Source organism: Vanellus vanellus, assembly GCF_965231255.1.
Source record: "Vanellus vanellus genome assembly, chromosome: 5".
Taxonomy (NCBI): domain Eukaryota; kingdom Metazoa; phylum Chordata; class Aves; order Charadriiformes; family Charadriidae; genus Vanellus; species Vanellus vanellus.
The window spans coordinates 80,010,424-80,037,196 of record NC_138910.1 but is presented as its reverse complement, the minus strand read 5'-3'; the positions used below and the strand labels follow the sequence as shown (position 1 = coordinate 80,037,196).

Below are 26,773 nucleotides of genomic sequence, written 5' to 3'. Positions count from 1 at the left end.
TTGACCAGTTATAGTCACAACTGCTGCTGCACACGTGAACATCTCACAAATTCTCATCTGTCTTCTCTCTCATTGCCAAGGGCAAGGGTAAAGATAATATTTCATGGCTTAAATGGCCTTATAAAATGTGCATGGGCAAACTGTAACATATTTTTCTTTCCAAATCACATTTTTTACCAAGGCAATAATGTACACAAATCAAAAAATCATCTCAATTAATTTCAAGCAATATATTCTGAACATGTAAACGGCTTCTATCTCTGGGCAGGCCAGGTGGGTTACTTGGATGGAAGACCTGCTTGTTATGTACAGGAAAAAAATCAATACACTTCACAGTTCTCAAATACTGAAAGCATTAAGTCAAATTAATGTTAGTGAACACAAACCAAAAGCAACACCAATTTTCATTTCAAAAGAACTCGTTCTGGAAGCGTGAAAGAAAACCGCCAGGAAATTAATATAACTAAGTTTCAAAAATGAAACAAGTGGAAAATTAATGGCCATAAAGTCTAGCAGTTATAGGTAAGGATACGGGGTATGAGTCCAAGCCAGGCAGCTCACTGCTCATTTTATCATCTTGTGCCTCAGCCAACACAGTAAAATCATCATGGGGAGGGAAGGCCATCGCAGCAACCCCTGCAATAGAAATGGAAGAGCTGTCCTGCAGCTCCTTAGAAACCTTGATTACATCCACGTTCCCTGCTGTATTTATCAAGTTTTGTTTCAAATGAACAATAGTATCTTTACCAGCATTACATTTATTCCTGCTGGGATAAGGTTAGCTGTCAGCATGTGAAGTTGTGATTTGGCACGCCTCTAGAGCTGTGTTTTTCCCGCAATTATTCCTTAATAGCAAAAGCTTTGGCTCTTCTCATTACTTCAAGTATAAGCAAGGTTGTCCAGACCCCACGAAGCAAGAACAGTTTGTATGTCCCAGAACAAAAGCGATGAAGCAGAAGTGAGGTGCAGCTCTACAAAAACTTTTAAAGGTAAAAGCTTTTAAAGGTAAAAGCAAGGGGGTTTGATTGCTGTGAGTTTTTGATAGCTGTTCAAAGAGAAGTGTAACACAGGTATTTCTGGCAGGGCTGCAACAGAGAACACTGCAAGCAGTTCCTGCCTGGCATGGAATTTGAAGAACATCAAAAAGATCTCTCCACTGAAACAGCATTGTAGTCAAGAAAGTAATGAATATTACTGCATTTCACAAGGTATGTACTCATTCATCTTACTTTCTGATACATTTTGAACAAAAATTATTTATCCCACTATAAAAAAGTAGTACAGAATATGCCAGTGTGGGTTAATAAATGTATACATACAGCCTGTTTAACACTGCAGTTTAATTAAAGCTGGACTTAATGATGTGCTTTCTCACTACAGATGTGCTCCATAGCCTTGTCTGGTTTACATTAACATCAGCACCCGGGCAGGTGGGCAAGTACAGATCAAACCAAATGTGTGCTGTTCTTTATTTCTGCTCGTATTATTTTATATGCAAGGAAACTAGTCTAATGCCGCTGGACGTAAAAAACTACAACTGGGGAGCAAATACTCAAGTTCAAGAACTTCTGCCGCATAGCGAGATTCCTTCATATGTATGCAGATGGGGAAAAACCAATTTAAATTCCGCTTTACAAGTCAGTGACTTCCAGAGACGCTTTTGTCCAGTGGTAACAGCTTTTGGCTGAATTCCAGCTTCTATGTTACGTTCACAGATTTGAACAAATAAAGTCTTAGCTAGAACTTCAAATCTGATTTACCTCCAAATTCTAGTGAGGACACCTTTATGAGTTAGGTAGGTCTAGGAAATCAACAAATCTCTGATGTTTCGCACAAACTGGTATTAAAACTTACATGTAGTTGAATAGTTTTCACACTGAAAGCTATTTTCCCTTCATGCTTAAAAATGCTGCTTCTTGGCAGGGTGTGGTGTTCTTTGGTCTAGCAGTAATATTAAGATAATGCATTTCCTTCTAAAGGCAAACCTGACAAAACAGCCAGTTTGTCCGTTACACAACAAGCAGCATTATTTTGGATTCAAAATTACAAATTTTAGCAAGTTGGGTCTACAGAAGGACACACAAACTGTTACAAGACATCAGATTCAGCCCTTTGAGAACACAAAGCAGTGCTTCATAGATTTCTACAGGTGTCTGGTCACCAACCCCCCCCAGCCCGTTCCTACGCAAGCACAGCAGAATGGCAAATCCAGTGCAACTCAGTTTTTAGTAGCACAGAAGAAAAAACCCCAAATGATTGGCTTTGGTGAGTCTATGCAGTGGCTGCCCACTTCCAGAAATGTTCAATTCCCAAATAATGACCAACAGGCTAACAAAAAAAAGCCCTAAAAAACTAGAAAAAGCTTTAAAACAGATGTCAGTGCTGTCATTCATACAGAAAGTTTAGATCTTTCCAGTTTGTTTGTCAAAACAAGAGGAACCTGACCAAATGTTTCACTCCTATCGTTTCACTCCTATTGTAGCATTCACGCAGACAGAAAATTAAAGGAACTTGAGACAGTATAATTTCAATCTAGCCAGTTATCCACAGAACTATACTTTATATACAGTTTATTTCACTAGAGATTTTAATTTTATACATAGTATAAAGGGGTATCCTGATATCACACATATAGTTATTTTACCGTACTGTTTAAAAACCAATTTTTTACATAATACAGTATTAAGTACCATATTAATTAAAACAAGTGATTTTTAAAAAAACCTACATATAAATGGATGTTTATCATATGCACAGTGCAAAAATGTTTTTATATCATTGTAATCACAAAATGTGAATCTAAAATACAACACTGTGATTTAAAACTAATTTATAATTATGACGCTCTGTGTTGTAGACAGTTTGATTATTCTTTGTTTGAATGATCAAGCAATGTTAAATTCCAGACAGACAGCAGCAGCTTAAAATCATGATCTCAGAAAGATACTTTCCACAGTAACCCAAGTTTTACAAAACACTGGTTTATCCCTACTTCTGATCTTGACAGTGTCCTAAGGAAACAGAAGAATGGCACAGATTTCATTTGGAATTATCTGGTAACTAATGCTAAATAAATTCTGTATTACTTCCACACAGGAAACCTTTAAGGATGATCGAAGAGGTAAAGATGGCGAGGTTTATGGGCAGAATTCTCAGAATTTTAGTAATGGAGTACAGGATTTCTCCTCTGCAAATAGGAAGAAAATACTGTAATATAAATCAGGTTCTAATATTTACAGAAAACAATTGTGGAAAAGAAAGCATTCATACTGTAAACACGTCAGAAACGACTTCTTCATTTTCCCTTTTGCAGAGTGGGGCAGTGGATGAATATCAGCTAATAAGAAACAGATGTCTTCCTCAGAAGAACCACTTCACCATCACAGAATATATGTGGCAGTTGTTGAGAATTGCTAACATGTTTTCTTCCCTCCCTCCCCCCAAAGTTTCAAGTTCAATAAATAGTAGAAAAATAATCCTTTACTTAAAAATCTTGAGATGCATTGTCCCAGGTTCCATACAGCAATTGTCGGAGCAGTGAACTTTCTACGCGCGAAACAAACTGCAGAGAAACCAACAGCCTCCCCCCCCCCCCCCTCTATCTGGCACTTTTTTAGCCTTCAGCTGCACGGATTTTTGCTCTTCCAGTTAAGGAAACCAAATCATCTCTGGCTCTTTTAAGCTTGCTCCCTCCTCTTGGCTCAGCATAACAGGGCTTCCAAAGCTTCAGCTGCTGTATAAACTTGCATCCCTGTTTCTGGAGGTCTGACGTGCCTCCTGCTCCATTTTATTCAATGTTATGGCAGGTCCATTCATCAAGCACATTTCCCTTCCATTTCGGAGCCAACCTTACATTTATAAAAATGTAAAGCTTTTATGCCTAACAGTTTACTCAGGAAGTGAATTACATCGTTCCTGGTGAAAAGCACAGAAACAAAGCTGCCCGTTGCTGCATGGATCATTGTTCGCAAGTTATGTTTCTTTTGTCGTTGTTCATTAGCATTCTGCATCCACAGTGTGTACCGTGACGGCAGCCTGTAAGTGGTGGCTGTGGTGAAGGGTCGGGTGGTGCAACCGATAGTGGTGAAACTTGTGACTCAAGAGGGCAGCTGTTTGAGGTGGCGTGTCCAGGTCTAAGTCTTCATCGTGGTTTCCAACATCCACACCAGCCGACAATGGGTCGTTATTGCATGGAGGGTTTTCACTGTCTTCCTGAGGACTCATAGTGCTGTAGCCTAGAAAGGAAACCAGCAGGACGAAGAATTAAAAGCAAGACTAAAAGGTGCCGACTGCCGCAGCCTTTATGGAATCAGACACAGTCGGTGCTGCAGAGACTAAAACAACTGATTTAACTAATAGAGAAAAGAAAAAAAAAAAAAAAAAAAAATGAACGGACCAACCCATCCTCTCCTGTAAGTTTATAGTGACTCCCTTTCCCTGTCACCATCTTTGTTTATAAGCTTTGGGGACCTGTGTTTGGGGTCTGTGCCACCCCAAACAGTAAAACCCAATTGCGTTCAACAGTTTGTTACGGTAGAATTGCTAGCACTGGTTTGAAAAAAAAAAAAAAAGTAACAGCATTTTTTTGGGCAGTGGTATCTTTTAGGATGTTACTTGGATTTTTGCAGACAAACAAGAAGTAGGTGGGATCCGCTCCCGTTACCTCTATTCCTATCAAACTACATCTTTCCTTGGAAGGCTCACCAGCTGCTGTGTCTGGAAGCAGCAAAACTTGCCACATCACCTTGTAGTTTAACCAGAGTATTCTCTTTTTAAGAGGAAAAGAGCACTTTTCACCTGTGAGGGTCTATTTACAAAACTCAAGTGTATGTTTTTGATGTTGGTGAGCATTCCATATAGTTAAAGAAATCTACTGAATCCACACGGAAGTGTTTCACACAGCAGGTCCCTTAAGCCAAATAGTACTGACACTTCCAGCTAAACACATGCACATAGCACAATTAACTCGAGGCTCTCCTTTGGCTAAAATATCTGCTACTGGAGTCTGAGAAGTTAAAAAAAACAATCAACCGGCTATAAGAGTAACGAGACATGGCATTCTCCGGGATATCCAAAGGAAATTATGTCACTAGAAAGCCAGCTAATGGCTAATCCTTGCAAGACAAGATGGAGCTTTCTCAGTGAGGAAGCTGTCTCGTAACAGGTCCCTCGGAAATTTGCTGTCCCTGTCTTTTGAAGCAGGTGCTAGTAGTTACTATGAGATTTGGATTTACCACTGAAACCAGCTGTTACCACTCAAAACCAGTTTGCAGTACAAACAAAACCACCTCCGTATTTCTAAATGCTAAAACACAAACAGAATTTGAAAGGAAAAAGATCTTGCTTTAATTAGAAAAATAGTCCTTCTCAGAAAACTTTGGCTAAGAGCTGAAAGCCCACTAATGTTTCTGAGCATCTCGGTCAGGTTTTCAGATTGAGACACCTAAAAGAAGTGTGTTAAAATATCAGGCTGAGTACCCACAGCTGGTTCTTATTTCCCATGCTCTGAGTTATGGTTTCTAGCTGGCAGAGAGGAATTGGGGAAGACGACTGGGCAGCCCTTTGAAGAAGATGGAATTACAGAAACTAAAAATAGAAGTGCACATTTCAGAACTAGGTAGACAGTTACCCTGCTAACGCTGACACGCTGACTAGAAAGATGGGAAGGATTTGTCAGGACTACAAGAAAAGGAGCAAAAGGAACACTTGTCTAGCAAATCTGCCTCAGCACAGGTAATCTGGCCCCAAATCCAGGGTAATTCCTCCTAGAGCAGGATTGTCTTTCAGACATCTGTTCATCCACGTCCCAAGGCTTTGGCCTTCAGATTTCCTGTCCCTCAGCAATTCCATTAGTGCAACCATTAATTGAAGAGGTCTGCAGTGACATACCCAGCCACTACGACACGCAGCTACAGCTGACATCTGTGGCAGACTGCCTTGGCTAACCCCCCTCTTAATTTATATTAAGCCTCCTCATGAGTCAACAGCATGACACCCTTCTAATAGCTTTCAAGATTTAAGACGACTTAGTCTCAGGGCACGAGAGATGTATCAAAATTCCCTGAACCTCAACAGGGTTGAAGTCTGTACGTGTGGCAAACACACATGGCTGAATACCCTCCACTGCTATACATGTACACAGTTAATGCTGATCATGCTTTGCTTAAAGGTGATGTAAGATTTCCTCTGCAGTGATGGTGTGGACTGAACATGCAACAGAAAGGCTAAGGAGACACCTGGCTTCTTGGTCCCTAAATCCATGCTTACTTTACCCCTGCAAATACAGGTGTCCCACACACGTTGCTAGAATTTTATGAAAGATGTCATGTCAAAGAGAAGAGCAGTAGAGATGCTGACTTGATTGCAAGGGACTTCCTTTCTCTTGTTATGTAGAAGTCCATTATCTCAACTGAACATCTAGATTGTTGGGGTTGGCGATAGAAAAAGTGTGGTAAATGTAGTACCATTTCTGTTGGTCTGAATTGTGGTCCCCCAGTGAAGCTGGCAGAACCCCAAATCAGCCGGGGGAGCAGGGCATTTAGCTGCTGCTGTACTACCGCTGACAAAACCAGCTCCTCGCTGGGCAGCATCACCTGCTGAAGGGTGTCAAAACTGTTCAAGTATGAAGCAATAAGGAGCAAAGGTTTCTGTTTTGGTATGGTTGTGGCAGCCTTATCTGTGACGTGCCAGACATCTGAAGGAAACCGAGTAACCACAATGATTAACCTGAGGCCAGGGCAGTGATTCAAGGTCTTACCGTGGTCGCTCTCTGTTCCTGATCGCCCCCAGTACCGGCGTCTGCGTTCGGGGCTGTGGGCATGCCGCTCTATTACCGCTGCTATAAATCGAGTGTTACTAACTGGGAGAGAAAAGAAACAGAACTGGTTTTAAAGAAAGTGCTTTTACTGAATTATATCAGCGGGACAAATCAGGCACAGGGGAATAGGCTTTCTGCAAAATAATTCTTCTCAAATGCTACTTTTTTTCAGAAGACTGTCAAGCAACAGAGGCATAGGAGTAAGGAGACGGTGTTTAAATGTGGAAGAGATCAAGATCCAGTCGAACTCAATCACCTTATCTGCTTGGATTAATAGAAGTTAGAGAATTACTGTGCCAATGCTAAAGAACCTGTGGCAGCACTGAAAGCCCTCTCAAAATGAAATTAAAAAGGACCTGGAGAAGCAAGCCATGAAACTCAGATCCGCTTATTTTTCATCTTTGAATGTTGACACAGTTTCAAATCTTGGGTATTGATTTAGTTCTGGTTTAGTGAGGGCTCAGAAACAAGGATCCAGTCTGACTCCGGAGCTCTCCCAGAGTTAAGGTGCACTGGTTCATCTTACAGTACAGCAGTATCATATGCAAAGTGCCATTTTTACTGCATGGCAAAGAAGTACAGGCATCCCAAATCAATGCAAATAACATTTACTGCCACATTTATTGAACATGCAAGCCAGGCTTGGCCTCTGCTTTCCACGGCTGAACGAAGGTAGGAGTTTTCCATACCCTGTGCTGTCACAATTGCAATTTTTAGGCTGATCAGAGCTATTTCTGGCAGTGGTCATGTTGGGGGGTGTAAGGAGCAAACCTCTTCCACGCATAATCGAGATTAGTCTTCTAAAAGTAAAAATTTTTCAGCATGAGTCTAAAGGTACACTAGAAGTTACAGTTTAAGTTAAAATATTGTTCTGTCATTTTCTACTGCTAATCAGCACAGGGTTTCCTCATGCATTTTTTAATTCGAGCATATTAAGAAAACAAACAGCTCATTTACTCTTAATCTAAGATTTTTTTAAAGCAAAGTGATTTGGTACTTACTGATTCCTCTGTCTTCATGGCTGTCATCATCTCTCTCGTCCCTATCATTTTCCAGGTTCGACATACGCACTGACATTTCTACACACCATTACAAACAGAAAAATGCAACTGTTAAAGAGAAAAATTTTGGATCATCTTACTAACGGCTGTCACCCTGGTAAAATAGTGGAAGCACTTTGCGTTACTGTGTGAAGAGATGCAGGCTGAGCTTGGTGTGCTCACTTTCCGAGCCAGATGGGGCTGAGGATTCTAGGAATACAACACACCCCACCTCCCCCTGCAAGGAACAGGCTTTAAAGTTTTGAAGAAAGTGAACTGATTCGAAATAGAGCCGGGGTATAATCAAATTTAGAGGTAATTAGCCCTGATCACACTTCTCACCTCTGCATCTTTCTCCCAAACAAAGTTTTGTCTCTCAGACCTCAGTGGTTTTATCTATCTATATGCAGATATTCCATGAACATCACGTGGACCGGAAGCAGGGAACACAAGTGAAAAAAGACATGTCCCAAACAGCTGGAGCAGAAAGGGTATGAAATCTGTAACGCTCCCAAAAGCACCACTCTTGTGCAGAAATAAATGTATGTAATCAGCATGCTATGACAAGGTCCAGAAAGCTGTGAAGTTGGGCTTATCGTTTTAGCTCTAGAAAAAGTGTAACTTCAGCTTCCTGGCAAGAACTGTGTGTTAAGGGTTTGGGGCAGACTCTCCTCGGGCAGCAGCAGGTCTGGCTGCACCCAGGAGAGGGCAGCAATACACAAGCACCCTGGATGAGACCTGACATACAAGGGTTGGCAAAAGGGAAATACAATGGGGTGAAGCACTGAAACAAAACCAAGGAAAGAGGGTTTGGATTTTTTTTTGGGGGGTGGTTGGGTGGATGGTTTTTTTTGTTGTTTTGGCCTTTTTTTCTCCTTTTTTTTTTTTAATTTAATTCCCATTCTGCTATTTCTCTCTCAAGAGTTATCAGCTCACCCTGGGCAGCCAAAGGTGACATGTGCTGGTGGCTCCTCCGGTGTATCTGGTGGCGATATGCATATACTGCTAGGACAAGCACCATAATGCAGCCCATAATGCCTCCAGCCACTGGGCCAACCGGTGCACTCTTGATCATGTTCAGAGTGATTACCTCATCTCCTAAATCAAAAGGGACAAAACAGGAAAAACCCGTAAATGCTCTGCAGACAGGTTTAATTCAACATCTCTGAAGATTAGAGAAGATCTTGAAGGCTTTCTAGGTGCTCATCTGCACACATGCAGAACAGCACACTTTAAATAGGAGAAGAAATTCAGAGAGGGTACATTTTAAAGACAGGAATATATAGCTACACTCAGCCACACATTGATATTTTCCAAAATGTAATACCCATAACAGGCCTAACACAACTACTTTACTGCTTGATGCACTATTTATGCTAATTTACCACTAGCATAAGAGATAAACATGTTACGCGCAGCATGCTCTGACACTGAAAGTGCATGTTATTGAATACAAACAGTTAAACGCAGCATCCCGTCAGACAGGCAGTTACCTATTGCTCCCAAGTCATCCACGTACGGGCTCTTGGCTCCCACAATGCCACCGAAGCATTCCTTCTGAGGGGCACAATAGGACTTGTCCAGATGGGTCTTCCCGTCACTGTCGACCATACACCACTCGCAGTCCAACACACCAAAGCAATCCCTAAAAATTAAAAACAAAAGACGACCATATTTACTTTCAAGTTCAACACTTCTCGTTTGCCATAGCTCTGTCTATTTCAGAATCACAGAACAGAGGGAGGCCAAAATCATCTGTAAACCCTCATATCCGTAACGTTTGGCTGCAAAAACCTCCTCATTCAAACACTTAAGTACCACAAGGGAAGTTATACAGGGAAGCTGCATCTTCAGCATGCGTCTTCCCAATCTGTTTGCTTTGTGTTTTTTTTTTTTCCTCCATCACTCAGCCTGAGCAAAGGGAGAACTTCCTACTTGTAACTCCTCCAACAAGACATTTCTCAGCACGGTGAGGTCTGACTACGGTTCCACCCTTTTTCTGCAGTCCTCTGGAAGATGGAAGAAAGGATTTGGGAAGTCTGGTCAGAGCACGATATGTTCTAGCAATCTCAGTTCCCTGGAGACTGCTCATAACTGGCAAAAAATAAACAAGCCCTCAGGCTTCTCTACGTAATGCCATGAGTGGAACAGAGAAGCAGGAAACTAGAAGCTGACAGGCAGCTACCGTCCCTGATATGCTCCAAAGTCATCACCGCAAAAGTGCTGTCTACTTTCTGTGAGTCCACACATGCCTCCAGGAGGCAGACAAACATAGCAGCACTATCCATTTTGCCAAGAGGAAGAATTCATTCTTTTTTCAACAGCAAATCCTCCACTTGCACAACCCTCAGTTCTCAGAGTCACTAAGTGTGGCGAGGAAGCCATTTGTTTACTATTAATGGTGTGACTCAAATGGGAATACTGAGGTCATCTGTTTCTGCACTGCAGCATAATGTCATCACTGGTGTGTGCTATAATATCTCATTCTGGCATCATACTTCTTTTTTCTTCTTTTTTTTTTTTCTTTAAAATGTGTAAGGAAGAGCTATTTTCACTTAATCATTTCAAGAACGCAGTATATTTTGAGGGATGGAGAACACCACCTTACCCACTCTCTGTTCTCTGATTGCACTGAGTGTTAATACACTGCGGGAGAGCGTCCTGCAGGCTCGGATCGATTGCTGTGAAAGTCATTGGCTCCTGATGAACTTCACAACTGGGATTCCTATATTGGGGCAAAAGGTAAAACCTTGTATTATAAAAGCAGTGAAAGCACAATCCATGAAAAACATCATTTTTACCTATTACATATCATCTGCTTAATTATACTAAAATGACTGTCTATTTTATCCTGTATCGCCTGTAAGTTAGCATAAACAATTAATTAATTTTGTTAACTTCTCTCACGTGCTGTTCCATGAGAGGAGGTTGGTTCTCACCTGCTTTCGGCATTAGTGAGGTTGCCGGTGCATTCGTTTACCTCCAGAGGGCACTCGCAAGGGCACTCACATTCGTTCTGTTCCATTCTGCAGGGACAGAAAACACAGAGAAAACCCATCAGACGTTGCACAGTGATTTTAACCCCACGGTGCAGCTCCCTAACAGCAGTTCGCCATGTAGAAGGCTGTTCCGTAACCTTTCTCCTTCCCCCAGGAGCACAGGGATTGCTCTATTCTGCACTGGGGCTGAGGACAATATAGTAACAGAGCCCCTCTGATCCGTTATCTGCACCCCGAAATTTATAAAGCAGACAACCCCTGGACAAGTCTCAGATCTTGATGCAAGGATCCTTCTTGCCAGTGCACCAAACAAGTGATGATGCTGGTGTAGGCAAATTCTGTAAGCACCCCTCAATTAAAAACTACATCAAGCCACATAAAATCACAGGTATTGATAGGCCAGAACAAACTGCCCCTGAGAAACAGAATCTGTCGTGGTCTTTTAACATCATCCACCCAAACGCGTCAAGAACAAACTACCCTGTGTTTTAGTCAACTGACAATATGGCAAAGGATTAGAGGTACGCTAAGAGGTGTAGTGACTTACAAACAGCATAGGTAAAGTAACTATGTTGTTTTCACTTCAGTTTTGCACTGCATGTTTTCATTGAGCATATAAAATAAGTATATTTTTTACAAACCTTGAATCAAGAAAGAGGGAAGAAGTAACTGCCTGGACCAGCCCGTGCATTTCCCATCCCCTGCTCACCTGTGGCAGTTGAGGCAGAGCCTGTCCACCATGCTGCAGGCGCAGAACGCAAGAGAATCGCAGGTCTCATTGACGATTCCCACGAAGGCATTGGTGCCCGGGATTCTCGTCAGCCTGTACTTGGAGCAGTGACTGCCATGCACAAGGTTTGTCAGATCCCCCTAGGAAAAAACAAAATAGCGTCAACGGTGTCCCAAGAAACCCATTGTTTTAGGGAGCTGAAGACTTTCCCCTGTCCAAGGAAACCTACAGAGCTGAGGGAACGCAAATGCACGGGAGCGCTGCCTTCCCACGTAAGAGGCTTACAAAATTGTTTATCCACCTGTTGAGTTTTGCTTCCAAGCTACTGCTGGGTGGAAAGACTTTGCTGAAGACAGAAAAAAAAAAAAAAAATACGCTTAGCTTGTAAACATTACAAGATGTGGCAGCAGCGTTGAGCCTGATATGCCGCCGACAGCAGGCTCCGTTTCACTCCTTCGCATCGCTCACCGACCCGTCCCCGCTGTGCCAGTCGTCAGTGACCTCCGCAGAGAGGCTCCGCTCTGACGGGGAGGCACCATCACGACTTGTTGAAAAATTCCTGGCACATGTACTATAAAAAACAGCTGTGATCTGTTTAGTAGGCAGACTCATTCCTGATTCCTATTTGCATGCCACGATCTTTTAAGTTTTTGCTCTGTCCCGTACAATTTCCTTTACAGTAATACACTTCTCGATTTTGCATTTCAAGTGTGGGGAAAATGTTTAAGCCTACCTGACAGAAATCAACGTATTCTTACATAACTTTCAAATATTTTTGACACTCATTTCCCACCTTCTCCTCCCAGTAATAATTGAAAAGTATTATTTAAGGAGCAGCTTCTCCCACAGAGCTTAACATCTCTTGAATAATTCTGCAGTGATCTTGTCGAGGGTGGATCTGCGGCGCTACAATCGCATTCACGGTGCAGCGAGAGACAACTGCCCCAGCTTAGACCTCTCGGCACAAAAGGAAGGTCACACACAACCCCCGGGGACCGCAGAGCACTCACATCTCCAAAGACTGCAGTCTGACAAACGATATTCTGTGAATGCGCATGCAAGTTGCATCAGTAAATGCATTTATTTGGTCACCTAGCTAAAAGAAAAGTTATTAGAGACCTTTACTACCCGTGAAGTAGTGACAGGGGTCAGAGTTGCAAGCCAGAGGTCAGGTCAGAGGATCCAAAGCAAAAAATCCCAACTACTGCCGGAAAGTCCTCACCCAACGACCAAGAACTTACTTTCACGACGCTGGATGAGACTTTGCAGACATCAACCACAGCTGGCCAGCGATCACATCCCTAATCCCTTGTATGTCAACTGACTCCTTGTGTGAGCATAGTTTGTGCAGTCCAGATCGCTGATTTTGTGTTTGGAGAGGGTGAAGGGAGGCCAATCCACGCGGACGGCTGGCTCCCAGCCTCGCCTGCTGATCCTGGCACGGATTCGCGTTTCCACCAAAAGAAACCCAACCCAACCAAAGTACATTCAAAAGCAAAATAAAACAGAAAAACACACTTACCACTAAGCTGGTATTAAATTTATAAAACCGCTGAACTGTTCTGTCACTGAAGCTGTTGCAGAGGTTTTTCTTGACGAAGTTTGGGTGGTTTAGAATGTCATTTGCTACCAGAGGCTCCTAAGTGAAAAACGGAGGATTTTATGTTGTTAAAACCAGACACAAATAGCAGCTTCTCTACAGTCCTTACAACCTCAGAAATCATAAAAGGAAAAACCAAGGAAACCAAGAAAAAAGGAGCCAGACCTTGTGCGTAATGTGCTGTTGCTCCACCGGCGCATGTCCTTTGGGATCGATGAGGGTTGGGTGTGCCACAAGGTACCCTCTGTCCTCCATGATGAAGCACCTGCCCACAACAAACAAAGCAAAGAGACTCCCATTAGACTTCCTCGGGCTTTAGAAAAATACGGTGAAATAAAACACGATCTTAAATTTACAGCTAGAGGAAGAATTTTTAAAGGTTTCCATTTATTAAAATAACAGGGCCATTAAGCAAATGTCTCTGAAGAGTATGTTGGGTATTTCCCTGAAGCTTTTAAATCTGTTACTGTTACAGCAAGTCTGGACTATAGAGACCTTGAAAATGGAACCAATTAGAAACAGAACGGAAAACTGATCAGTGCGTTGTCTCGTCTGATTGTGGCAGATCCAAAAATAAATTAAGCATAGTCAACTTGGAAGGCTTTAATGGTTTATTAATCTACTATGCTGCTAATTAAACAGAGATTTCACACTCTCATTAAATGACCTCCTGCCTTAGAATTCAATTTTAATGGGGAGATAAATCACCCCTCTTTCATTCTCAGCCTTCCCAACCTTTCCTCTCCCTTTTCAGCTCTTCCCATTAGTTTCCCGTGTGATCTCAGAGAAATGATGTTGGATCTGTGCCCCTATCTGGAAACCAGTGTGCTGCGAGGTTTTAATCTGTAATGTTTTCGGCCTCTCCCGTTTCCATAGCCGCAGACAGCCACGCTGGGGAAGGCGGAGGAGCAAGCGGCACTGGGGACCAGCACAGCCTGCGCCAAGATCAAGAGAATCGGTGGCCACAGAAGGGAGACGGGAGGAGGTTAATGCGACCACTCAATGCTCCCAAAGAGCTCAGCGGGGAAGCAGCCACGTCCCCCGGCACAGCGGGGCTTTGGCTGGGCCCCGCAGCTGCGCCGCTGCCCCGGCCTCCTGCCTGGGGCCGGCGGACACTTCGGGCGGCTTTAAACTCTGCGATTCCCATGGCAGTCTGCAATGTAAAGCTCTACCTACATCGGCTCACGGAGGGAGAGAGCAGACATAATTAAAAGCAATCGGTGCAGAATAGATGGGACTATACGCTTTAGGTATACAAAGGAGTCACGCAACTTTTTAGTTGGATTTTTGTTACTGCCCCAAACTGTTTTGGGGTTTGTATTAGAAATTCCTGTTGCCATGTTGCATTTTCTCTTTTTTTCTGAAAGATGCTACAGGGAACAGGAGAACGAGTAGGCTTGTGATTACCCCAGAATGACAGCAGAGAGAAAAAGCTTAGTAGAGATACATTAAAAAACCCCAAATGCCTGCCAGACAGAACAGTCGTCTCAGTACCTGCGGGCATTTACACAGAGGCTGTAAGCATTAGATCTGGCTTCTACATCAGAATGGTCTAACAAAGCATTTAACAATATGCTTGAAATTCCTCATTTGGGAAACACAGAAACAGAATAAAGCATCTGACCCCGTTGATTATTAATAGTTTTTAACTTGGGGGGGGGGGGGGGGGGGGAAAATGCCAAACCAGAAATCCTGATTTTTTTTTAATACACCATAAAATACTTAAAAAAATACCCAAACTAAACCAGAAAAGAACTGGGAGGATGACAGAAAACCACTTCCCTTCTCAATTTAAGGTTTAAAAACAAAGAAAGAAACAACAATGCCCAAACCATGTTATCAAGTTACTCCAGATGCAAACCAGAGTCTAACCCTGTCCCCTCCACGATTTTTTAAAAAGGGTAAAGAGGAACAATTAAGATACACATAGCTCTAAATAAAATTAGATACTCCAGATGAATACAGACTTCTTCTGACTAGTGCTGTGCTCTGCATATCTGAGAAAAATGTAACAAAAGTATATTTTAATAATCATAATTAAAATAACTAGAGATAATACATCATGCTCACAGTAACTAAATAGGTAAAATGAAAACAGAAGAGAATGGGAAGTGTGTTCATTTAATACAGAATGTTTTTTTTTTTCCTCAGGATTTCAATGAAGTCTAAGTACAACTGAAAAAAAAATCAGTTATCTTCTGCTTTTGTATTCCTGCAGACTGTTTACTTAGCTGATGACAGTTTAATCTTGAATAACAAAAAACGTCCACATAATCTTTATGAGAAGAACAAGCACAAGTTTTAGTGGAAACCAGAGAACACACATTGAAAAGTAAGAGAATCCTAGAATAAATTAAGTTGGAAAGTACCTTGGGTCATCTGGTTAAAGGGGAGGGAGAAAAAGGCTTTAGATATTTATTGCCTGGAAGGAAGGGCTTACCTTATTTTGTTTCCTCCGTCTTGGTTACAAACTGGCAGCAGGTCCATGAGAACTTTGTAGAAGTATCGCAGGGTGAAGTCAATGCCCATTACTGCCACTGAATGTCCTGAAGACATCTGTGCACTGCAAAGAAGGGAGGAAAAAAAAGGAAAAAGGCTTTCATGGCTGTATTAATAATCAGTATTTTAATTACTCAGTTCCCTACTTGAAAAGGGGACCAGCTTCCCTGGCATGTAAATGGCCAGCTCAACTCCACACCTCCACACTGCAGCTCAGCATTAGGACTCGAACCTCTGCTGGGCAGACAGGCTGGGAGAGTTGGGGGGTTCAGCCTGGAGAAGAGAAGGCTCCGGAGACACCTCAGAGCCCCTTCCAGTGCCTAAAGGGGCTCCAGGAGAGCTGGGGGGGGACTCTGGATCAGGGAGGGGAGCCATAGGAGGAGGGGGAATGGTTTTAAACTGGAAGAGGGGAGATTTAGGTTAGATATGAGGAAGAAATTGTTGCCTGTGGGGGTGGTGAGTCCCTGGCGCAGGGTGCCCCGAGAAGCTGTGGCTGCCCCATCCCTGGAGGTGTTCAAGGCCGGGTTGGACGGGGCTCGGAGCAACCTGGGCTGGGGGGTGGTGGCCCTGCCCAGGGCAGGGGGGTGGAACCAGGTGGTCTCTTCCAACCCAAACTGTTCTATGATTCTGTGATATGAACCTGCCGTAGAAATTTTGCTAAATCCCTAAAATTCCGAAGTGTAGGCGTGATTATGAATTTCAGCCCGAAAAAACAGCTGGCCCAAGCTACAGGCATGAATCCAGTTACCTTGCATCGGGGAACGAGGTGGCACTTAGGTGCTGGTTAATAAGCACCGTATTAAATGCTTCATATCACATCTTACCACCAGGCCAGTGGTCCCTGCTCACTGGAATTAAACAGGAGTAATTCATGTTAACCTGACACTGCCTCCCACCGCCTACAGAGTGCCAAGTGACATTTAAAACCATTTCACTTAAATGTTCTGATTCAGTATCTTTCCCTCATGTAGGGCAACCATAAAATAAACGTTTAGGGAAAGGGCAGAACCCGGAGTCTCTGTGGATGCTCACCAGCATCACTGCAGTATTTCACCCGTGCTGGAAATGTGCTTGTGTTCCTATTTTTACACACCAGTTCAGGAATATACACAGTTGCCTTAGCAACTAATACATCAACGACCGACAAAACAGTCTCAGTCTGATGTATGGAAGTGTATATTCTTACAGCTCTATACAGGTAAAAAAGCACTACTTTCGCTTAGTTGTATCGTTTTAACTGTCCTCACCACCCACAAAGCAATCGCAAGCGCTCTCCTGGCAGAAGCACAGTCTTGACATTTGGCTGAGACCATTTGGATGCTGGAAGCTCCAAATAGAAATTATATTCTATTTATGTTGTTATTTTTCCAAAACTTCCTATCCTGGCAAATTCCCACCTTTCCCTCAGGAGAAACATCCAGATACACAAAACCTTCTGAATCAAAGCACTTGAACTAAGGTGCAAATCCCCACTGGGCAGCAGAGCAGCGAGGTTCTAGAACAAAACACTTCTAATATAATGATAGAGTAAAATAACTAATGTTTATTATCACGGGTTAAGAAAATGATTACACGATGCGGCGGCATGCAGCAGCCTGAGGCTGGACTGAATGACCAGGGGATCCCCGTCTCTCCTGCTTCTCAGAGATTGCTTCCTGCAGCACAGGGGTGGCATGGCCAGACCGGGCTACCTCTCACCCCAAGGGACACAAAACCATCGGCTCAGCCTCAAATCACGGGGCGTGCTATTTTGCATTTATGCGGGCTTTACGCTGACGACAAAGGAGACGTGTTTGACTTGCTACTTTTTAAAATTTACTCTTCTAAATAGGAATAAAAACATTTAGAAAAAGAAGGTAACTGAAGGGCGCAGCTGGACTGTACCCAAGTAGAGGCTGCTGGCAACCCCCTGTCCATACAAAACCAACTCGGCTTACTGGGCTGAAGTTTGTCTGCTTTTAAAGAGGTACAGTGAAGATGTAGTCACATCTAATTTATAGATTTATAAATACAGATTCTGGAAACCCGCGTTTAATTTATTTTTAACATTACTCATTTCATGCAGAAGGAAGGGGAGAAAGCCTGACAGTGAAGCAGCCCAGGTACATTTAGCTGTATGTGACACGGCAGCAAGCTGTGAAGTTACTGCTCTCTCCTAACTGACAAAAAGCCATTAGGAATGCTGTAAATGTTTTAGCTTCCTTTTTAAGCATTAAATCCTTCTGGTTTGCCAGTGCAAGCTGTAATAAATATCCTCTTGCATGAATCTTCTATTCCCAGCCTCCAAAAAAAGAAGACAGACGTACATAAAATGGGAATGAGAGATAGGTAAGCGTCGGTTCCAGATAAACTAAAGTTATTTAAACCCACACAGCAGTTCCTAACGCAAGTATGCCTATTAACTCTACTGATTCCTCCCCCACCCCTCTGTTTTGTTGTGGTTTTTTTTTTTTTTTTTAAACTAAGACCTCTTCGGGGATTATAAGCGCATGTGACTATGAGCTTTAGAGGTCATATTTACCCAGGAATCACACTCACATCTGCCAAACTTTGTTTAACGGTTCTTTAATCATGTTCTAATAACCCACGCGAGCTTTAACTTCTTAAAGCTAACTGAACCGTCGCTTGCTAGATAAAAATCAGCATTTGTAAGAAGAGAAGTGCAATTAATCAAAAAGTGCTTATTTCCCTTAAGTGAATTCCTCTGTGAGAGAAGCACCACGCAGGCATTAGGCCTGATAATACTCCTGCCAAAAAAGACAGGCAGATGTCCTGCGGTGGGAAATCCCAAACAAAGCTGAGAAGCCTCTGAGAAAAGCAGAAAAGCAGTGTCCCAAGTTCTGGTGGCTTTGTGATCCCTATTTACCAGCACAACGTTAGAAGTTACCTTTGTACTGGTGGGGTCTTAGATGGAGTGTGTGCAGAAGCCACATGCACAGTGAAAATCTTGGAAGAGACTCCATGTGAGGAAAAAACCCGAGTAACTACCATTTCTGAAACTTGGGAGAGCTTATGCTAGAAAGGTTTATTACGTATTCTATAAACTGACCTCCTTAAAGAGCCTACACCTCAAACCAAACGTCAGCCTTAGGCTGGGGGCCTGGCCAGGAGGGAGCTGAAACAAAGAAAGTCTGCTCCTCCAGGAAAGGGTCATTCCAGTACGGACAAGACGCTCATAGAGAGACTGACTCCACTTCTCCTGGTGGCAATATTCACTGTACTGAGAATAAAGGAAACCCCGAGATTCTCTTGGTCAACTTTGAACGAAGAAACATTAGAATGTCCTCTTTCCTTTTTTCAAGCCACAGAAGACTAATTAACAAAGAAAATGCTTCTTCCTATGTGCCTATAACGTTCATTTTGGTTTTGATCCCAAAGGCACAGGCTGCTGTTTCTACCCTGATTTGTCTCCTGCCATCCTGTAAGGGCAGCTGAAGGTTTACAGGCCTTGTTCTTAGTCCTGAAAGCCCCTGTCCAGAAGTGCTGAATTTAAACAGCCCAGGAGAGGAGCCCCCCCAATTCCTGGAGTACAGAGAGAGCTTTAATTAAAACAATCTCGCGGACTGACTTCCATTTGCAGTTAGGTAGATCTGCTTTCACCACTTATTCCCTTCCAGACATCACCCTGGTGCGTACAACTTCAGAAGTGTGAGTAACGTCAGGAAATTTAGAGATTAGCTGTCTTGGTGAAAAAGTCTTTGACTACCAGCAGAGAGAGAACAGATCCCAAACCGCTTAATGAAAGCGATCCCTCTCCTCCTCCTAGGTCCTTGTCTTGCATACCTGACATCTCACATTCATCCAGGAGCGCATTCTCCATTCAATTTTTTTTTCTACATGCTCTGATTATTCGCTTATCAATAAAGCTACAGAATGTAAACTTATTCACGTGACATGGATTTTTTTTACACGAGGTTCTATTACATTTCACCCAAAGCACTTTAAAAACAGGTTTGGTTTTCAGTTCTTGAACACACAGGAGTCACTCAGCATACTTCTCTCCCAGCCAAAGCACATCTTGATAATTAAGAGTATTCTTGCTTGACACAAGCCTCAAAACACAATTTACCTGGAAGAATGGACCGTGTGACTGATCGTAACGACGTAGCCTGCCCCTCCAACATCTAAGTAGGGACCAGTGAAGGTAATTAGTCCCGGATTAGCCACTGCATGCAAGTACCTAAGGACAGCCAAAAGAAACACTCATAATTAGTGAAAAAGGGTCACCGTAAACTTTAAGACAGTATCCTTGATTTTTGCAGAAACACACACAAACCGTGAATTCTGCGCGCTGTGATCAATGTGCTACCAAATTAACGTTTCTTAATATTAAACAAGTACCTACGTATGGTTAGGACCCAGACCTAAAACAGACTTGCTCAATAAATAGTTCCTCAGGACGTACAACTGCATTAAAAAAGCTCAATTTACTTCTGCAGAGGATACATTTAAGGTCATTGTAGACACTTTTCCCCAGAAAAACATTATGACTTAGTGCCAGCGGAGTCTCAAACTCAAAGCAAACACTGGCAAAATTATGATGTTGCAAACGCAGGAGAAAGGACGTCCTACAGGCAGAATTCACATGTGAAAATCTGGAAGGATGTCAGAAAGTGGTTACAAATTACAATCTCTTTCAAAACTTACTGTCAACGTGTCAAATATCTTCCTACGGTCATAAGAAGGTTTATAAAACATTCCAACTGTTGGAAACACTGCTGTGTATGAAAATCTGTCACTTTGCTTTCCCCCACCCCAGTATACTACCCCACGAGTCTGGAGTGCATGGTGCAAGTGACGGAATTCTGCTTTTCGACTCATGCTTTGCTTGCATCTTCTTTCCAAAACGCTGCCATTTGGCTTTATATAAAAAACAAGACACCATGGCATGCTGCACATGTGCACACGGAGGCTTTTTCAAAACCACAGTTTGAGAAAATCAGTGAAGTGTAAAAGCAAAAAAACCCAACCCTCCCAAAACCAATAATGAAAATAATTTGAGAGCTTTTAAAATGGAGACGAGGGAGTGTAAAAGTGCATTCCTTTAATTTACAACATGAACGCACCCTGTTTATCTCACTACAAAAAAAAAAAAAAAAAAAAAAAAGAGAGCAAAATTCCATCATCTCATCTGTCAGCAAAACCATAAGTAACAACAAAAAGGAAGAAAGCCTGAAGAAAAGCTTATCAGTAGCTACGGTAATGATTTTTTCAGGGAAAGTATGGGTCAGGAGAGCTACAGCATGGCCACGGAGCAATTCAGAGCCTTCCCCGTACAGCGGGAGGGTTGGGACCCGGCGCTGGCTCCCGCCTTTCCCAGCGTCGCTGTGCGGCAGCACCTGGCTGGCTCCTTTCAACAAAGCACGCGCGTCAAAACACACTCCAGAGCGCTCTCGTGTCTCAGGCTCTCATTTGTGATGTATACAAATATTTTCCTAAATCAGATGTTAGCGCGTAATTAGCGGCGCACAGTCAAGCCAGCAAATTCCCACTCTAATTTAGCGAGGAAACCCACTGTAAACAAACAAACAAAAAGACTAAAATATTAACAACCAAAAATGGCACAAGGAGCTGAAAACACTCCCAAATTAGCTAATCCCTAAAGGGGATGCTCATTTTCTGAATATTTATATTCCCATCTGCCATAGCAGGGATACGAAACAGAAACTATCACTTCAAAAAGGGTTGAAATTAGAACCAAAAAAGGTCTTAACGAGCTGTATTTAAGCACCGAGCCTTTTACCCACAATCAAAACGTTCCTCTTTAAATAGTTTATAGCTGACCGTAAGAAGCCCCGGGCTATGAAATCGATACCAAATATTTTCCTTATTGCCCTCCAAGATTATCCAAAGCTTTGATAACGGGACCCTAAAAACTCACCATTGTCTCCTGGTGGGATCAAATGCTTTGTCCATGAGGGAACCGGGGTAAATTCGGAGCACCCCATTGGGGGTTGCTATGTAACGGCGCACAATATAACTGTTCAGGCTACTCATTTCCATTTGTGTCATCCATTCATCTGTGACGTGACTGGAAGCCATTACTTCATTTCTGACAGAGAACTGCAAAACAAAGGCGGACCTAGCAGGGTTCCTCTAAGACTGGCATGAAAAGATAATAAGCTGCTCGCGGGGATTCCTAAAGAGCGATCAGAGATCATCTAAACTCAATTACTTGTTTAAAGTCTTCTCACACCAGACGGATCTGGCACATTCCAAGCAAAGGAACAGCTTATTATAATGAAATATTGTCGTCGTTATCTCCGCAGCTTTTACTTCACATAAATATAAATATTGCTCCGCTCGCACACCCACTAGAAACTTCTCACTTATATGCCCAAGAACACAAAGGTATTTCTGTGAAGAATTTACCGCAGCTTTAATTTTTCTGGTGTTTATTTCAAACTTTTCCCCTCCCTCTTGGGGAGGAAGTCCTCACCCTCCTCTCTCCACTCTTCTGGGCCTTGAAGCCCAGCGCCATCTCTCCAGGCATGGGACTACCACTGCAAACCGCCACTCCAGAACCCTACGAGCGTCAGGAGGTCAATGTTTCAGGTAGTCTCCTCCTGGATGAAGGTGTGGGATGCGAGGAAACCAGAGTCTCCAGGGCTGAGCAGAGCGGTCAGCAGCGAGGACATACCTTAAGGCCAGGATTGGCAATCAGGCGTGTGTTGTCGCTCAGGTACGCTGTGTAGTGCTCCACCATGCGCTTCGTCTCGGGCTGGCTGAGATGCTCGTACGGAGAAGAGAAGCTGCCCGCAGAAAGCATTACCGTAGGGCTTTCTGAAAATAGCAAAATATGAGAAATTTAAGGACAATGAATTGCACATATTGCAGAGTAAACACATTCATCCCACGAAAGGGTATCCTCCGCCTGTTCCTCCACTCCCCCACACTTCAGTATGCAAAGCGCGCAGCTCCTTCAGGTCATGGGTAGACTGTGGGCAAGGGCAGGAGACGTGAAGTTCCCCATCCAAACCAGAGCGCTTACCGGCACAGCTTGCCTCCCCAGGCACTGACAAAACTCAGGTTGCGCATGAACGCCCTTTCTTGCTTCAAAATACAGAAGTCACAAAGTAAGTCCACTGACTCTGACCTCCACGTGTTATTTGGTAGACTTTACTGCCCTTGTTCTCAAAGTCTGAACAATTTCTGAATTACTACTTTTCGAAAGATTACAGAAGCTGTTTTCCCTTAAGAAAAGATTTTGTCCTAAAGAAGAAGAAATTAATTATCCACGTTTAGGTTAGATATGGTGGGAGAAAATGAGAACGAGGCACTTTCAGTTACAGATAATGAACAAACGGAGAATTACAAGCGCAGAAGAGGGAGCTTACCTATAAAAGTGTAGCTGTCTGGGGTGATTTTCAGACCAGACTAGAAAGTAAATTTTCATTTGGCAAAAACTGCAATACCCGACAGCTTTTTATTTTAAAAAGAAAACCGATTATGATGATGCAGGGCTGAAGGTTGAGAAGAACGCCTTTTCTGAATATTTGACCCATAGAACCCTATTTCCCCATGCGTAATGGTCTCCAGAAGAAAAAAATCACCAGAGTATGTGAAGTGTTCTGCTTTTATTCACATTCCTCTAAAACACATCACCATACATCCAGCAACCAGATGTACTGCAGTCATCGCTTACGAACTTCTATTATAGTCCTTCATCTGCTTCCCAGACCAAATACTCTGATGCGATTGCATTTTGCTTTGCATGAAGTTTTTCCACTTGTCAGCTTAGGTTTTTTGGATATTTTCCATTTATATCTTGTCTTTCTGGATATAAGATAATCAAGACTAGGCACCACATTAAAGAACGAAAAAAACCTGTATTTCAAACAATTGGCAAAGCAATTTCCATAGGGTTTGTCAAGTTCCTCCAGTCTAATCTCACTTAGCTATTTGTGGCACTGCAATATAGCTAAGAAAATATCACAACTGTGCTGCTAATCCAGCACGAGACCGTCAAACCTTGCTACAAACAAAAGCACTTAATTTAGAACTTTTTATAATATAGCACAGATTTTAGCAAAACCCCCAAGATTAATACTTACACATGAAAGCTTGCAATTTACGATGCTTATATAAGAAAACCTCTGTGTTCTTCGGATATATTACATTTTTAACGTTCTCTATCCTTTCCAAACACTAGAACTTATACTGCCATGGAGACTCTCCCTCTTTCAACTACTGAAATTAGTCAGGTGGAGCAGAATCAGTTTAGCTTATCAAAAGCAGGAATGCGTTAGCGACCCGAGAATTTTTAAGCAGGTAAGGAAAGGTCTGGAAACCATCACACCACAGGAGTTCTCGGCTTCACCCAACAGACATAACTTCTGAGTTCACATGGATCGATGGTATTAAATGCTTATGGCAGTGAAAAGCTTGCATAAATCCAAAGTCAAAAAGCAGTCCTGCACGACTGGCCGGGACTTCATCCTACTTATGTTCTTTGTCAATAAGCTGCTTTACAGCCAAGAGAACAGAATTTTAAGCTTGGTGAGACATCTCTCACTCTGTCCCCGCTCCACTTGCTGGGAACTTGATCAAGCAAGACTCACGGTGCGTTTATCCCGTGCTCTGACGAGCAGTCCCAGCGCATTCAGCCATGCAAGAGCTCGCCCTTGAGCAGGGCAGCTATGATTAGTGAAGAGCTATAACAAGGTAAGAGCTGATTAGAAAAATCAGGCCTGGCAATAAAAGCCTCTCAGGAGGAGAGTATTTCCACTGTTTTGTAAAAAGAGATTTAGTTTCTGCTGCCACACTCTACGGAAACGTGCAGGAGGTGGTGAAGAGGAATGGTAAGAAGGCTTTACCCAGGGTAGCCAGCTGCTTGAAGTGCAGGCAGGCGTTCGGCTGGCCCAGCAGATCCAGTCGATGATACAGGAGCTTGCTGCTGGGGACAGTGTTGAGATTCTTCAGCTGTTTAACAGGTATTTCCGGCTGTATTACCACGACACACAGAATAAAGGATGTGTCCTGGACCTGAAAAACATGGGCAAGTCATCAAACAGAAACAAAAGGGTGGACTTACAGAACTTATTTTGTATTTAGCATCCCTGGAGGCGTTCAAGGCCAGGTTGGACGGGGCCTTGAGCAACCTGGGCCGGGGGGAGGTGTCCCTGCCCAGGGCAGGGGGGATGGAACGAGATGATCTTTAAGGTCCCTTCCAACCCAAACCATTCTGTGATTCTATGATTCATTCTCTTTCAATTGCTCATCTTGTCTAGCTGTGGAAGGCAGCACCGCACTTTGCCACGGTCTCAAAAGGATCACAATTCCCACTCTCTCTGAAAACAGACAACTCCTTTTCAAGGAAGCTAATACGGACTTGATCCTACAGAAAACAGAGAGGAGGACCGTGCAGATAAACCTTCTGAGCCATATTGGTCTCCGTGCAGGGTAGAGACTTGATTACAGCAACTCGGCTCCACACAGCCACGTTCCACTCTGTAACTACCCTGTATGTACCCAAGCCACTAAGTTGTAAAAAACATACTTTTCCACAGTTTACGCACAAAATAAAAATATTTAGTTTTCAGGAAAAAAGACTGCATTAAAACCTTTATTTTGTTCCTCCATTTGCAGTAATTTCTAACACCGTTTTGTGGATAGTTTTTGAGGTGTCATTAACAGAGGAGAGGCTTCAGGTTCACAGTTGATGGAAAACGCAGACAAATCAACTCTCGAAACCAAGATTTTATCATTGCCGCTCTTAATTGTGTGCTGTATGTGTCACATGGTTTACTGGTTTGTGTATTTTAAGGATCCTACAGTACATCAGACTCGCAAACCCTGGAGTTGCCCAGCTGCTCTGCAAGAGCGTTTGCATTACAACACTAGAAAATTAGCTCCAGACACCCTCCTATGTGAATTCCTGTTACACAATGACAGATTTAATCTCTTAAAACTGCTCAGCTTAATCTTTTAGGTTGGATTTAACTTAATACTGTGAAATGATCCACAAGTACACTCCTAAGTTTGTTGGCGCAAAAAAGTAGCCAATTATTTCTGGCATCAGTGAAATTCACCTGGATTATATTTAACCTTAGATTCCATTTTAAACCCTGGGTCAAGATTAGTGTTCAGATATGTTCAGAAGTTAAAACTGAAGAATGGAAGACTGCTGCTAGAAGCTCTCTAGAGCTCTTACAACTGGCAATATAGCCTGTTGCATATACACCCTATGCAGTTTCAATGAAAGCTTCAATGTAACTAATGTTTGCAAGAAAAGCGTTCAATTACAGCAAACATCATTACTGGCTACTGATACCACTCTGAAACAAGATAGTATCAGAATGAGAAGCTGAAATTTTCCCAATTACATTAATTAATGGATCGTATTACTCTGCCCCAAACATAACAACAGTATTAAGCAAAAGAATGACTTCATGCTCACCACTGCCTCAGCACCGTATTCAGATACCTACAGCTGGTAGGTATTTACGTGTCACCTGGCTTGCAGTATGACATCCAGACCAGTACAGATGTACTTCCATTGGGAAAGCACAAGTATAATCCCTGTGTGACCCTACATTACATACATCTTATGAAATTAATGCCTTCATGAAGAAAGAGCACACACGTATCCATACAGACGCGTCTCTGAAGATGACATGGTAACAAACCTGAAATGGTAATTTCATTGGTACTTCACTGTAACAAAAAACCTCCACATTTATGCAGTTTCTGAGTAATTCAAACCTTTCACACTTCAGTATATAGCAACGCTTCATGCTTCACTATATTCAAAACATTAACACACTCTTCAATATATGAACTTACTCTGCCATCCTGCAACAGCATTGCTTTTATTCCTTACCATTTTCCAGGCATAGCTGACGTTGTAGGCTTCTTTCCCAACTTCTCTCAGTTTGTTTAGATGCCAAGACAGCGAGGAGTTCACAGGAACCGTAATGATCTGGCTGCCCAGCGGAATGCTATGTTGGCAAATATAACATACAGCATTTTATTAAACACTGAGAAAGCTCTTAAGCAAAACCCATCTACAGTACATTTATAGAAACATCACGAGATACGAAGAGACTAAATGTTTTCTGTCTTAGGTGATGGAAGAGTTTATGTACG

The 26,773-nt window shown here is 42.7% G+C and overlaps 1 protein-coding gene across 1 annotated transcript in view; it reads right to left on the bottom strand.

The window, feature by feature from the left end:
* Nucleotides 1-3,614: 3,614 nt before the first annotated feature.
* The window catches only part of CACHD1 (cache domain containing 1), a gene marked incomplete at its 5' end in the record, with an annotated part of 115,526 nt that continues 92,367 nt past the window's right edge, over nt 3,615-26,773 (bottom strand). The window contains 16 exons of the mRNA XM_082483332.1: nt 3,615-4,235; nt 6,758-6,859; nt 7,819-7,896; nt 8,794-8,955; nt 9,351-9,502; nt 10,466-10,582; nt 10,797-10,883; nt 11,566-11,726; nt 13,109-13,225; nt 13,352-13,451; nt 15,627-15,749; nt 19,755-19,865; nt 21,567-21,748; nt 22,326-22,468; nt 24,502-24,670; nt 26,508-26,625. Of these exons, the coding sequence (XP_082339458.1) occupies nt 3,997-4,235; nt 6,758-6,859; nt 7,819-7,896; nt 8,794-8,955; nt 9,351-9,502; nt 10,466-10,582; nt 10,797-10,883; nt 11,566-11,726; nt 13,109-13,225; nt 13,352-13,451; nt 15,627-15,749; nt 19,755-19,865; nt 21,567-21,748; nt 22,326-22,468; nt 24,502-24,670; nt 26,508-26,625 (2,161 nt within the window). The 3' untranslated portion in view covers nt 3,615-3,996. The remainder of the gene's footprint in view (nt 4,236-6,757; nt 6,860-7,818; nt 7,897-8,793; nt 8,956-9,350; nt 9,503-10,465; nt 10,583-10,796; nt 10,884-11,565; nt 11,727-13,108; nt 13,226-13,351; nt 13,452-15,626; nt 15,750-19,754; nt 19,866-21,566; nt 21,749-22,325; nt 22,469-24,501; nt 24,671-26,507; nt 26,626-26,773) is intronic.